The sequence below is a fragment of the Scedosporium apiospermum genome (assembly GCF_000732125.1).
Source record: "Scedosporium apiospermum strain IHEM 14462 chromosome Unknown SEQ_SAPIO_0077, whole genome shotgun sequence".
Taxonomy (NCBI): Eukaryota; Fungi; Ascomycota; class Sordariomycetes; order Microascales; family Microascaceae; genus Scedosporium; species Scedosporium apiospermum.
The window spans coordinates 651,193-664,946 of record NW_015971778.1 but is presented as its reverse complement, the minus strand read 5'-3'; the positions used below and the strand labels follow the sequence as shown (position 1 = coordinate 664,946).

The following is a 13,754-nucleotide window of genomic DNA, read 5'->3' as shown; positions in this document are numbered from 1 at the left end:
TTCATGTTCAATCCTAGCATGGATGATATGGTGGATTTGATGGATACGCACAAAAACGGAAATACGAAAAGTGAATAATATTGATTGATAAAATAAATATCGGTCCGAAGATTAACGGGGCACTTCGCCACTGTCGCCGTTGGGTCCGCGTGGGATGCCGGCCGTTTTACTCTCTTCCCCGGCCTGGACTTCGTGAATATCAGCAGCCTTGTCGTTTTCGACCCTAATTTCCTCTCGAACATTTCTGAACCCATTTCCCTCCTTGATCACCTGAATACTGCCGGCCTTGGTGATCTCGGTATCTGCGTCCCGGTTCACCATTTCGGTCCCCTCGGCGCCCCCATCGCAAACCTTGATATCTTTCGGCAAAGGAGCAGGCCTGAGATCAATTGCTTGCACCCACGCATTCCGCAACGAGTGAATGCTATGCGTCATCCACCCCGACTCAGCCGCCAGGGCCCGCCACTGCTTCTCCGTTCGCTCCTGCCCGTTGGCCGTCATCATCATGTTGATATCGCCATACACCGAGAGTCTGCCGCTCCTGCGGCCCGAAAGCACCGATTCCAGAATCACGAGCCGGCTTCCCGGTCCTTCTTCGATGGCTGTCCTTACGTTGCGGAGTATCTTCACTGCGTCCACGTCGTTCCAGTCGTGCAGCACCCACTTGATCGTGTAAGCTGTGAAAGATGGTATTTCTTCGAGGAAGTTTCCGGGGATTAGATGCGTGACACGGGAACCTACGTCGCTAAACTGGCCCTCGGGCTTAAAGAACGGTCCGACGTGGTCGATCACAGCTGGAAGGTCGAATATCGCACCGCGGATCGTGGGGTGGGCGCGCAGTAGTGAGGCGGTCAGTGCGCCTCCGCCGCCGCCGATGTCCAGCACGGTAGTGTCGGCGAGCTCCTGCCATGGGTAATCGGTCAAAATTCCTGGGGCCATGGCCTTGGCTCCGCCTCCGAGGGTCCGATGGAGTCGCGGCACCCAACCCTGCCGCTGGAAATAGGTGAACATGTCTTCGTCGGTGTCGAAGACTATATGCGCTGCGGAGCGGTCCTTTTTCTCTCCATCGGCTTTTACGGCTTCTGGAATGCCTCCAGCGATTTTGTAGAACTCATTGCCATACAAGTCCACCCAATTGCGCCACTGTGTCCAGTGGTCGCTTCGCAGGAGCTTCGAGACGTGGTTATTCGCCCAATGGTCGGTCGTCTCATTGTAGGCAAATATGTTGTTCGTGTGCAAAGACCGCAGGATCTGTTTCAGCCTGTCTGGTTTGGCATGAGCCAGTGCAGCCAAGTCGTCAAGCTTTAAGGGTCCTTGGCTCAAGTGGTCGGCGATGTTCAGATCAACCGCTGCAACTAAACATTTTGTCGTTGTATATCCTGGAGATGACTCTTAGAATCTACTTTGTACTCGACCTGCGAGCTCCCAACACGGCAGCTCCCTAAAACCCACCTAGAAAGTGATCCGCGAGTCGTAGAGGGGCCGGTTCAAGGAGATGTTCAACCAAACCAATGAGGTCCACAACCTTCTCGGCTGCCGCCGAAATCTCTTTGTTTGGAAGACCTGTGTCATCGTGCAGGGATTTGAAAAGCTCTTCTTTTATCGTTGGCTCGGTGAGAAGACCGTGGAATGCCTGCAGAGAGGCCTCGAGACCACGAAGTATGTGACCGAGTCTGGACGCAGACGTATCCGCTGGCGTTGCAGACATGATGGGGAGCTGAGCGAGGAAAATCCCGTTATCCTGATTGGAAAATAATCAATTAGTTTTGCCAGGATGACTCCTATAATGTAAGATTTTATAATGCTGACGAAATACCAATACTAAGTCCTAAAGCCGTCTGCGGGTCTGCGTTCTCGGAGCCCGGAGACTTACGGGCGATCCAAAAGTCTCCGGGCCTAATAGATCTGCGGCCCGTCGTGTCTGGACTTCGGACATTTCTAGCTGCTAATAAAAGACTGCACAATAATTGTACGACCTTCTTCTATTCTCCTTGTTCTCCTTCCCCTTCAATTTCCGTTCCGTAGATATTCGTCTTCAAACGATCTCGATCTTCCCACTTTCATTCTCACCCAGGACCTTTCGAAACAAAATAAGCTTTTCTAAAATCAACACTACCATCATGTCCATCAACCCCCTTTTCGACGTCATAATCGTCGGTGGCGGTGCCGCCGGCCTGGCAACGGCAACAGGCCTTGCCCGACAGCTCTACAACACAGTGGTCTTCACCAACGACAATTACCGTAACGCCAGGGCTTCGCACATGCACAACTTCCCGACCTGGGACCACCAGCCCCCGAGTGCCTTCCGCGCCAAGGCCAAGGAGGACCTGCTGGCTCGCTACAAGACGGTCCAGTTCGAGAGCGCGGACATCACCAAGGTTCGGAAGACCGATGCCGGACACTTCGAGGCCACGGACGCGCAGGGTCGCTCGTGGACGGCTAGGAAGCTTGTCCTGGCTCACGGATCTGAAGACTCATTCCCTGACATTCCGGGCTTCACAGATTGCTGGGCGTATGGAATGTGAGTGAATATAAGTCGCGAAAAAAAAGGCAACAATTCCGACCAAAACAAATGCTGATCCGTCATTCTAAAAAACGTAGCTATCATTGTCTCTTCTGCCATGGGTACGAAGAACGCGGCCGCCAGTCGTCAGGTGTCCTCTGTATCGGGCCACACTCCGGTAACCCAGCGATGGCCCTCCACCAGTCTCATATGGCCCGGCGGTTAACCGAGAATGTCACCCTGTACACGAACGGAAACGCCGACCTCGCGGCTCAACTCAAGGAGCTTCTTGAGCAGGACAAAGATGCCAAAAGTGGCAGGATTCACGTCGTGGACCGCAAGATTGCCAAGTTTGCGCGAGGAACCAACGGGGAGTCGGAAGTCGTTCTCACCTTCAAAGACGGGGAAAGCGTCACGGAGGGTTTCTTGGTACACCAGCCCAGCAGCCAAGCGAAGGGGCCGTTCCCTCAGCAGCTAGGCTTGGAACTCACTCCTTCCGGCGACATCCAGACGACGCAGCCCTTTGGGGAGGCATCTGTGCCGGGCGTGTTTGCCGTGGGAGATTGGAGATTGTGCGACGCCGATCAAGATCGTCGCGCAGGCGGTGGCGACGGGTGTTTTGGCTGCTGGGGGGCTTTCGTTCCAACTTGGGGCGGAGTTGGCTAAGGTCGAATAGATTTAATCGAGGTTACCTGCATGAAGTATGAATCATTTCTCCGTGAAACAAGATATTTAAGTGATGGATGTGGACCGCACTCTCTACGCAAGGTTACGGTGTTGCGATACTGGGGAGGAAAAAAGGACAAAGGAAATATGCTAAAGGAAAGGAATGTTGCAATCGTCAATCCGCCTACCCATGAGGACGGCCCGCTGCCTGCTCTTCTTCTTATCAGTCACTAGCGTGGCTCCCAGGGATATCTTTCGAAAGGATCCCGTCGCTCTCTCCAAGGCCGAGGAGGCTCTCCCGCTCCTCAGCACCATCTTTTTCATCTCCTTCGGGTTCGTCCTCCGTGCTGGGCGTGTCTGCTCATCATGGAGCCCAAAACTGTTACTTCTCATCCGCCGTGGCTCTCGTCTTTCCGAGGGAAAAAATTGTGAGGATAAGAAAATAGGGCGAAAAAACAAAAAGAAAAAAAAAGGGAAAAAAAAGCTCTCCCTCGGGGAATCGAACCCCGGCCACCTGCGAATTGCTCCATGACAAGCAGGTATCCTGACCACTAGACCAAGGAAGATGTTATTTGATTATGGTCCATCCAAGCACAAAATGAGCTGATGAGACTGGCGGCTCGGATAAACGATCTTCAATTTTACTTTACTTTATTCCTAGAACCCCAATGCCAGTTCGATCTTCTGAAGCCCGTCCCAGAATATCTCTCGCGGCACTGCCACGGTGACTCTCGCCCAGAATCCGCCGTCTCCATCGCACCAACCGGACCCGCCAAAACTTCCTCCCGGGGCGACCATAACCCCTACTTGCCTCAATTTCTGAAGAATGTCGCTCTCATCCTCCTTCCTGCCTAGTCGTACGAGCACGAACGGCCCCGCGTCAGGAGTGATGAAGGGAGTGCCCCACCGTCGGAATCGCGCAGCCGCCATCTCGTGGGCTTTGGCGAGTCGACTAGACAGTTGGGAAATGAGATTCGGGAATTGAGGGGAGCGCAGAAGGTGTGTTGTGGCCAACGAACTTAGTGAGGAGAGGTGCATGCTAGAAAGCAGGGCAACTGACTTTAGAATTAAACGAGATTGCGGCGACTGGCTCACCAGAGCAGCCTACAAGGCAATGTTTTCGAGTTAGAATCAATACTGCTTGTCTTCCCTCGAGTGGTCTCGGTGATGAGGGGCATTTGTGGACTTACCATGCGAAGTCCACTCGAGCACAGGTCTTTGCTGGTACTCCATATGACATGGATCATGGCAGCATCCTCCGAACCATCTTCCACATTTTTCTCCTTCTCGGGGGAAGTGCCGTTCGGTCCGTAGGATCCAATTCTTCTCTTCGACGGCGGCGGCTCTGTTCCGTTCGCAGTGAGTGATCTCTTCTTGCTATTTCTAACATGGCCACCATCAGTGACATCTTTGCGGAGCGACCTGCAGCCGTTCGTGCTTTCCCCGTTTGGGCCTAAGCCCAGCGCCGAAATGAATGGATTCCTGCCGATTTGGCTCAAGGCATACAGCTCATCTGAGATGTAGTGGATGCCTCTTTCCCTACAGAACCGGATGCATTCTCGGAGAACATGGGCAGGATAGCATTGCCCAAAGGGATTATGTGGGTTGGTGATAACCAGAGCTTTGACCTTGGCCTTGTCCGGCGCAGTATCGAGGGCCGCGAGTAGAGCTGGGAGGAGGCTTTGGTTTAAGGGACGTGAGTGCTCGTTGAAAGAGCCATTGACCCAGTCAAGGCGCACCGGAATCACATTCACGCGAGGTCGGAGCTGGAAATGCAGGCTGAACCCGCTCCAATACGGCACAAGAATCAAGACACTGTCCCCCTCATCGCAGATGGTCGTGAGTAGAGCGTCTAGACAATGGGTTGCGCCAGGTGTTGCCACAACATGATCGGGTCGGATTGGTTGGTGTGGACAGAAGTACTTCGTGAAGAGGTCCGACAAGGAGCTGCGTAGTTCTGCATCTCCACCAAGACCATGCGAGTATGAGAGACTCTATTGCCGGATCGTTAGGTTAGAACGTTGACAGTTCTAGAGAAAAAGTATGCCTATGCCCGCCGCGTGGCAGAAAAGCCTTACCTTGGATGAAATCCCATTTTGAATGGCAGTCTTGTAGATTTCTTCAAGTTCTGGTCGGAGAAGCCAATTCTCGGCGGTGGCTAGGTCAATGCGGGACGACTTGTCGGAGAGAGCGCTGTCGATTTTCGGAACGATGGAGGCGATGGTATCCTTCACCCGAGACGAAAGTTGGTTGAGATCACCCATGACGATGACGGAAAATGTACCTTAGAGATCCGTGATATCTTGTCAGGGCTTCAGCGCCGGTTGTAGATATGGAGAAGAGTATCACTGTAGTCAAGTACATCGCTTCTATGCTTCGCGGTTTTCTGCGCTAATGTCTCGTGGTTGACCTAGCCTTGGGTTTCCAGGAAGAGTAATCAGACCTAATAGCTAGCAATCGACATGCATCGTCGCGGTGAGCTCGGGATTCCGTGATTAATTTGTTCCGAAAGACATGAGACGGAGAGAGTAAACGTATCCTGGAACGCTTAGCTAAGTGTCGCGAGCTTATCGGCATTCGGTTGTTAACGAGCTGAAGCAGTATTGGGAAATTCTTCGAAGGTCCCGTCCGCGTCTAATGCCTTTTCCACCCTGTGTAGCGCCGGGATTCATTTGGGCAAGCATGCTCTCTGCCTAGCCACTGCATGGAGGTTGACTCGCCCTGAATGGTCGCCGCATACCACCCGGCCCGCTTCGGATACCAGCAACTTGGCCAGGGTCAGAAGGCGGTGACCAAGGGCCAGCGTTGGGCTTATTTCACGGTCCGATCGGCAGGACCCCGATCCGGGTTATTCCTAACAGCTTTGAGTGTGTGGGCGTGCCTAAGTGCAACCTCCCCCTAAGCAATCTAAGGTGCTAGTTATTGTTTTACTCAGAATAAGGCTACCGCATAGTTATAGTCGCGAGCAATAATGCGAAATAGAAGGGAAGAACTGAACGAAAACATGCATCGGTGAGGCAGAGTGAACCACGCCCCATAACGAACCTTCCGAAAAGCATCGTGATTAGGCAGCATTCCCGGGTTTGACATTTGATATGTGTTTTGAATCTTCATTTTCTAGATGCATTGACTATTGAGGGTCCAGAGAATTTGAGGTTCAGACAGCCCGAAGACGAGGCTCAGAGATTGCAACCGACAGATAGCCCTTATCCACTGCTCCAATCACTGTACCACTTCTTCACGAGGTGTTTCCCCGAGGAGACGACCTCAGTCACCAGCTCATACTTATTTTTGCCTGTGTGCATGAGTCGTTAGGTCATGCTTTCGTCAATGTCGTAGGTGGGAGGATACTCTCACAGGTTTGGCATTCCGTTTCACCATCAATGCTCTGGCGATCACAGCCATTGGTCCGGCACCTATCTAGAGACAACCCGGATGAGAATCATGTAGCTAGAGCCAAAACCGGAGCACTCACGGCTCAAGCAGAAGCGGCGCCCTGCTTCGTGGACTTTGGAGGCGCAGCTGCCCGCCCGGCAGACGTCTGCTAAGAGCGTAAATATGTTGGGATCATGGAAAGGACTGTCATCAAATGAAACTGACGGCTGGAGCAATATTTATAGCCGTCGCCATAAATGACCTCGTTGCACTGGCCCCAAGCGCAAACGTCTAGCGGGAAGAGAAGTTAGAATTGTGACTCGGTAGTGTCGTATATCCATGAGAACCTACGGGCTTCGCAGTAGGAATAACCTTCATTATATACTGCTGCGCTACATTTGCCGTGGGAGCAAATATCTGGTGACGGGGTGAGCACGCGTATTCCTTGTATACTGGCGACATGGGTAGGCACTGACGAGTCCGGCAGTAATCGTGTCCATATCCGAAAGACTGGCTTCGGCAACCCCACCGTGAACAGTAAACTAGAGATGCGACAGTTAGCCAAGAGTCGAGTGCGCGATCTAACGCTTGGTGAATTTACGCGGACTAACCGGTCATTTTGTTCTCTGGTGATGCTCTTGCGTGGGTCGATGATGCGGATGCACAGGCACAGGAAGCAATATCGAGCTCTGTTGAGACTACCGGGATTAATGTGTTTCTTATCACTGTGCTAGATCTAGGCGCCTCTATTATATATATATATATTCTTGAAGCTATCATATCCATTGATTTGAAGATCCGCCTTAAGTATCCGCCTTGGTTATCAATCTGCCGAATAATATGAGGCTTCACCATGATTTCACCCACCAGGTCGACAATGGTGGGGTGGTTGGCTTGATGCCCAAAGGACGGGGTCTTGGATGGGATGTGAACTCGTAAATACTAAAGGAGTGTCGCCCCGGGGCTTCAATAGGTTTGTATGTATTGGATGAAGCCTGAGGAGCGCGTCGATGGTGGGTAACACGGCATTCGGCAGGTTGGAAAGACAGCGAACAAATCGTCGCCAGGTGGCGGCAAAATAAGACAGAAGGGGGGGTTTAATAGCCAAGTGATTTTGAATGGAGAGAAGCGGGGAGCTAGGCAAGACGTGGAATAACAGTATGGCGGGAATGGTCTGTCCGTCACAAGGAAACCCACCATCAGACGCTAGGTAGCGTTACTCAGTTCGCCTCGCCCTTCTCGTATGCTTCACGAGTCCTGGACCAGTGCCACGCCTAGGTCCGGCTTGGGCATGATGGAGTTATCCATCCCCACACCCTTCAAGTTATGCGACCTGCTCGACATGCGCGACCTCGAGATATGCGGCCGGCTGGATCTGCACCCCAACCACCAAGTTTGTCCGATCCAGGGCTTTCACCTAGGGACAGGCTGGACAGGACCAACGTCACCCGCCCGCGCATCCACCTCGCTTACCCACTGCAGCAAAACTTGCAGCGACGATCCGTTCCGCCTCTTGCCCTGAGGGGAACGGGAGAAAGAGGGGATTAACCCCGTAGTACACTCAGTTTGTGACTCGGATATGTGGCCACCGGAGACCTCCCTTTCCATGTTAGATTTCCCATATCATCACGGTAAAGGTTAGGCTATGAGCCTAGGATATTTGATATTTGAGTTTATTCCTATTTTATCTAGCCTTTAGAGCGAACAATATAATGGTAAGGTAAAGAGAAAATGAACATAAAAAGGCGAAACAGTAAGATGCAGTTATACCAGTTAGCCCAGCTCTGCCAGGGTTCTGCCCAATACCCACGCCTCATCAAGCACAGATCCGTGGCATGGCTCGCTAACCCCATCTAAAGCTATGCTGCCATCTAAAATTGACCCTCCGGCGAGAATGTTCATCCATGCTGAAACACGTTGTAGGAAGCCTCCAACATCCTGCGACGAGAGGCACTTGTTATCGTACTCCAGTCTCAGAAGAATACTCTTGTCAGACAATGCCATGAACTCGCACATGAGTTTAAACTTGGCACCCGAAGACCACACGAGGCAAGACTCGACTCCTGGAATGTCCAAACAGAGCTCTCTCAGCATCTGTGGCTCATGGAAAGTCACCATCACGTCGAACAGGGGGTGGTCAGGATAGTCGGGAGTGATGGACATTAGATCGAGTAGTTGATGCCACGGAAGGCCGTGAGCGAGGGCAGACTGGGTCGATTTTCGTACAGCGGTAAGGAATGCCTGCCTGTTATCCGTGGGCCGCCATTCGTGCTTGACGCGCACTGGGAGAGGTTGGAGGAACAGGCCAACTGTGTCGGCGTGCTCTGCGGACTCTCGGTTCATCCAAGGGACGCCGAGAATTACGTCTAACCGATCATGGGGATCACTGGGGTTCGAATGTCCGTCGAGCGCTAGCGCCAATGCGACAGCCGCCAAGGCTAGCTGCTGCAGGCTGATGTTTCCGGAGGACCCATACCGTAATATTGTCCTGCTCGTGTCTTCATTGAACCGGAAGATGGTGGAGGTGCCCTGGTAACTGGTTCTCCGTTCTACATTTCGTAAACACTTCGGCTGTTGAGGCGGCTCCTTGAGGTACTCACACCAGAAGTTGCGGTGATCTTCGGATAAAGTTGCGCCCCATAAGGCAGGATCTGGGTAAACCGCTCGAGGAGGGCAGAGATGGTGCCCGTGATAAGCCAAGGATACTTCACGAAGAATCAGAGTCATGGTGGTATAATCTGCGACAATGTGACTCATAACCACGAGGACCTCCTTCCCAGTGATGAGAACACGAATGGGCTGCTCATGGTCCAACTTATGCGGGCGATTGAGCTCGGTCCAAACGTTGATTGCCTCCAGGTACTGAGCTCTAGGGCAGTGCCCAGTAAGTCTGCGACAGTGTTTCGCCCGACTAGTAGGCCGATCAGGATGGTATAAACTGCGGAGGACTTCATGCCTCTGTAGTACCACGTTGAACGCATCCTCAAGCCGGCGGCTGTCCACTCTATCTGGCTTCATTCGCCCGAGGAACGCCACGTTGAAGCATGAGGTGCCAGCTCCTACCTGGGACTTCTCCAGCCATTCTTGTTCGATGGGCGCTACATTAGCAGGAGCCGCCGGAGACAATTCAGGAGGAGAAGGTTTCTTCGCCTTGATAATTTCGTCGATGGCGCGTCCCAATGCCTCAATTGTAGAATTCGAGATAACCGTCCTAAGGGGAATCGCAACGCCCAGGTTCTTTGTGAGGTATCTTGCTAGCCTGATTTGCTCGAGGGAGTGGCCCCCCATTTCGGCGAGGGTTTGCTGCCTGTTCACGGGGACATCCGAAGGTGCTTTCTGGAGAACCGCTAGAAACGCTGATGCGACAGCCCTCTCGGTATCGGTAACAAGAGCGGGACCCTTGGCCACATTTTTGGATGCCTCTGCAGACGCGATGGCTTTGTAGTCAATCTTCCCCGCCAAGGTGGTTGGTATTCTATCCACAGCAATGAGATGACTAGGAATTGCATATCGCGGCAGCGTATCAGCAAGCCTAACGCGTAGATCGATGAGGTCCACATCAGCCGGCTGCACCATGGCGACGAGTTCATCTCCAGCTCCGCCGCGACGTGTAATAGCCACAGCTTGGATCTCACAGATGTCTCGCGCGATTCTGATCTCTAAGTCATTGAGGTCAAGTCGGTACCCTCGTAACTTGACTTGGCGATCATCTCGTCCAACATACACAACTTCACCCTCTTCATTCCAGTAGCCCAGGTCGCCTGAGTCATACATTCTCTCTCCATTCCCCATGATATTGTCGGGGAGGAATCGTTCTTCGGTCTGCTGCGGCATTCCGCGATAGCCCTGGGATACTTGCACGCCTGCAAGATGGATACGCCCGATCATTCCCGGCTGTGCTAACGTCCGGCCTTTGCTGAGAATGTAAAGACGGGTTGTAGGATTCGGCACGCCGATCGTTACCGGGTGGTGCGGCAAGAGTCTTTTGATGGTGGCACCGCATGTCGCCTCGGTTGGCCCGTACATGTTGTAGAGCGCTTTGAAAGCCGACCACTTATCTGCGACGCTCTGCGGAACGGGCTCTCCGACGAGGTAGACCTGAATGAGCCCCTGTTGTTAGTTGCGAACTTGCACGGACTAAGAATAAATGTGGATATTTACCCATTGAAGATTCGGAAAATCACCCGGGTCCAAGGCGCGTGCAACCGACGGCGTGAGGATCGCCGAGTCAGACCTACTGAGCGGTTCCAGAGAGTCTGCTCCGGCAGGAAGAACCAATGTGGCGCCATAAGTGAGCGCCGAGAATATCTCGTGGACGCTGCCGTCAAACGCCACCGACATGATCTGCGAGATGCGCACCCCCGGTTTGGCATTCAAGCGCACAGTCAGATCACTTTGGAACGCGACCAAGCCGGCATGTGTGCATAAGACGGGTTTGGGAACTCCAGTAGAACCAGACGTGAAACAGACGTAGGCGGCACTCCACGGTTGTGGCGAGGTTCGTCGCGCAAATGTGGTTGGTTCGCTTCGAGAGGCGGACTCAACTGAGAATGTTGACCCCTCTTTACATGGCGAGGCGCGCAATATAAGGAGCTGTTCATCGGTACTGGTGATTATTGCTGTGGCACCAGCAGAACAAATCATGTTGTCTCGGAGCTTTGGTGGAAGGAAAGGGTCGAGGGGACAATAGACACATCCGGCTTTCAACGCACCCCAGATAGCACAAATCCAGTTGAAGGATTTATCCGCATGTACGCAAACCACGTCACCGGGAGACACCATCGAGACGAGTTTGTGAGCGACTTGATTGGATAGGATATCAAGCTCACGGTAGGAGAGCTTCGTATCGCCCTTTTCCACCGCCGTGACATCAGGGTGAGCATCTGCAATTCCCTCGAATAGTGTCACAAGATCTTGCGTGACAGAAGGCATTGTGGTGAGACCTGAAATGGAATTGCCCCATTTCATCAGCCTGGCATGGGAAGGGCAGGAGAGGAGACTCTTCATGACGTTCCCTATTGTTGTCTCCGGGTTCATCAGGAGCGAGAGAGCCTGCTCGTAACAATTCGCGACCGAAACCATATCATGTTGGTTGAATCTGTCAGAGTGAAAGTCAAGCTTAACCGTCCTGAATCCCTTGACCGTGATACTGATGGGGACTTGGGAACGCTGCGTTGTATGGGTTTCGAGCGGACTGAATGGGTGGCGTTCCGGCTCAACGGGCTCCGGCATCTCCACGGATAAAGCAGAGTCGTATTGTCGAGTGAATCCATTGTCGGTTGTGGTCCAACTATACGTTTCCAATTCCACCAAGTTGCGGAACAGGTCTGTCAGAAATTCCTCAACGCTGGTATGTCTGGCAAGCTTGACGTGAAGAGGCAGCACATTGATAAGCGGTCCGATGGTCTCAAGTGACCCCGGAATTGTGAGATTACGACCGTTCAGAACCGCACCAAACACGGTCTCTTCTGTGTCGGAGAATGTGGCAACGACAAGAGCCCATGCGGCGTAAAAAAAGGCGGCGGGGGTGACATTGGCCAGCCTTGCCGTCGACATCAACTTGTCCGCGAAGTCTTGGATATCGAAATTCAGGGTTTCAATCCCCAGGTCCTCCTCTTTCTGGTCGGATGCAGTGGAAATGGTCGCCGGGACTGGAAGTAAGAATTCGCCTTTCGCTTCTGGATGCTGGTTCAGGGTTTTACGCCAAAATGCATCGCCGTCGGCCTTGTTTGTCTGCTGATAATGTCGAAGCTCCGAAGCCCAGTCCCAGAATGAAGGGCCCGGCTCTACTACCAGCCCACTGGCGAGACCCCTCACTTTGGTCATGAAGCCCTGGAGAGAGCACGCATCGATGAAAGCGTGGTGGATTTTCCAGCTAACCCTCGACATAGGCTTTCCGTCCTTTCCGGTGTCGCAAGTCGTGACCTTGAGAGAGGAGCCCATCGCCGCTGCCGTTTCCGGAGCCCCTGGGAAACCATTCGATAATGCTTGCTGGGTTGAAACTCTCTCCTTCGAGGAATCTATAGGCCGTGTTGACACCAAATCTTTGAACCAAGAACCCTTAAAGACGGATTCGAACTCCAGAACTGTGTTCCACGCCGAAAGGAGAGCTGGGATATTCTCCGATGGGTGATATTCGACATATGTGATCATATTGGCGCTCGACTGAGTGAAGGTTCCGTGAATCAGAGAAAGTTGCATTTCTGTAAGAAGGTCGGCAGCCTGGCGGAAGGCCGGGACTGTCTTAGTTTGGGCTATTGTCGAATGGCCATTGGAGGCAAGTTCCATTCGATGGGGTGGAAGTGGGAACTTCTCAGTGACAGCGCTGGTAGGCTGAACTGGAACGTCGCCATTGCGCGTCATGATATCTTTTAGTGATGGGGAGGTGACGGATGACTGTGAAGGCGTGGGTAGAATGGAGCTAGGCGAGGTCGAGTGCGATCGGTCGTCTTTCGTTCCCTGAACTCTGGGCGACTTGAGTTTGATATCACGCAGCAAACTACTCAGGCACGGGCTGGTAAGTATCCCCTCCCGTGTCACATCGTATCCTCGCGCCACGAGAGACGATCTTAAGATGATGGCCTTGATTGAGTCTCCGCCATTCGCGATAAAACTGGACTTGACGTCAACCTCATCGACACGCCGCGCCAAGGCTACTGACACGCAGTCGAGGATCTCGGGGTCGATGGAGGATTCCACCATGGCGTTAGCCGTTCTAGGGGCATCTATAACTTTCACGCGCATGATGAGAAGGGCTAGATGTGGGAGCAACAGCACATAGGCTGCATCTGGAGATGGTGATTTATGACTGGGATAAAATGGAATTGGCAATTTGGATCTTTTACCGTTTGCATACGTGACCTCCCTAGCAGGGATTTATACATAGCACTATCCACGAGGCCGCCGATGCATCGGTTACAGCTCAACTGCACCAGTTAGAAAAGGACGGAACCTGACTCCCGTGAGGGTAACACAGGCCGGCTTGTTAGAGACAAAGGGAGAAGGGGAAAGAAGAGGCCAGGGTCTTGGTGGATCTACCTGACTCGCTTAACGGCAGCCGCCGAAGGAGACAGGCCGAGAAGAGCTTGAAGCGGATAGGTCGGATTTCAAGCAACCGCAGCCCATACTAGTCCACTTCAACGGACCGTAACTAGACCGATGCTAAAATGGAAGTCCGGGAGGCATAGTCGAAACTCAGGGTCATATTACG

At 52.8% G+C, this 13,754-nt stretch overlaps 4 protein-coding genes across 4 annotated transcripts; 1 reads left to right on the top strand and 3 right to left on the bottom strand.

Annotated features, from left to right (window-relative positions):
• Positions 1-111: 111 nt before the first annotated feature.
• On the bottom strand, positions 112-1,936 carry SAPIO_CDS1831 (uncharacterized protein; the record flags this gene model as incomplete). The annotated part of the gene is made up of 3 exons (XM_016785010.1): positions 112-1,355; positions 1,453-1,741; positions 1,874-1,936. 3 exons carry the CDS (start codon positions 1,934-1,936, stop codon positions 112-114), a joined length of 1,596 nt encoding a protein of 531 aa, XP_016645307.1.
• A 184-nt stretch (positions 1,937-2,120) lies between these two features.
• SAPIO_CDS1830 (Thioredoxin reductase) lies at positions 2,121-3,169 on the top strand (the record flags this gene model as incomplete). The annotated part of the gene is made up of 2 exons (XM_016785009.1): positions 2,121-2,521; positions 2,602-3,169. The coding sequence occupies 2 exons, from the start codon at positions 2,121-2,123 to the stop codon at positions 3,167-3,169; spliced, it is 969 nt and encodes a 322-aa protein (XP_016645306.1).
• A 657-nt stretch (positions 3,170-3,826) lies between these two features.
• On the bottom strand, positions 3,827-5,433 carry SAPIO_CDS1829 (Uncharacterized protein; the record flags this gene model as incomplete). The annotated part of the gene is made up of 4 exons (XM_016785008.1): positions 3,827-4,121; positions 4,230-4,273; positions 4,360-5,163; positions 5,248-5,433. The coding sequence occupies 4 exons, from the start codon at positions 5,431-5,433 to the stop codon at positions 3,827-3,829; spliced, it is 1,329 nt and encodes a 442-aa protein (XP_016645305.1).
• A 2,884-nt stretch (positions 5,434-8,317) lies between these two features.
• On the bottom strand, positions 8,318-13,246 carry SAPIO_CDS1828 (Uncharacterized protein; the record flags this gene model as incomplete). Its single annotated transcript, XM_016785007.1, has 3 exons — positions 8,318-10,196; positions 10,269-10,642; positions 10,706-13,246. 3 exons carry the CDS (start codon positions 13,244-13,246, stop codon positions 8,318-8,320), a joined length of 4,794 nt encoding a protein of 1,597 aa, XP_016645304.1.
• Positions 13,247-13,754: the final 508 nt, after the last annotated feature.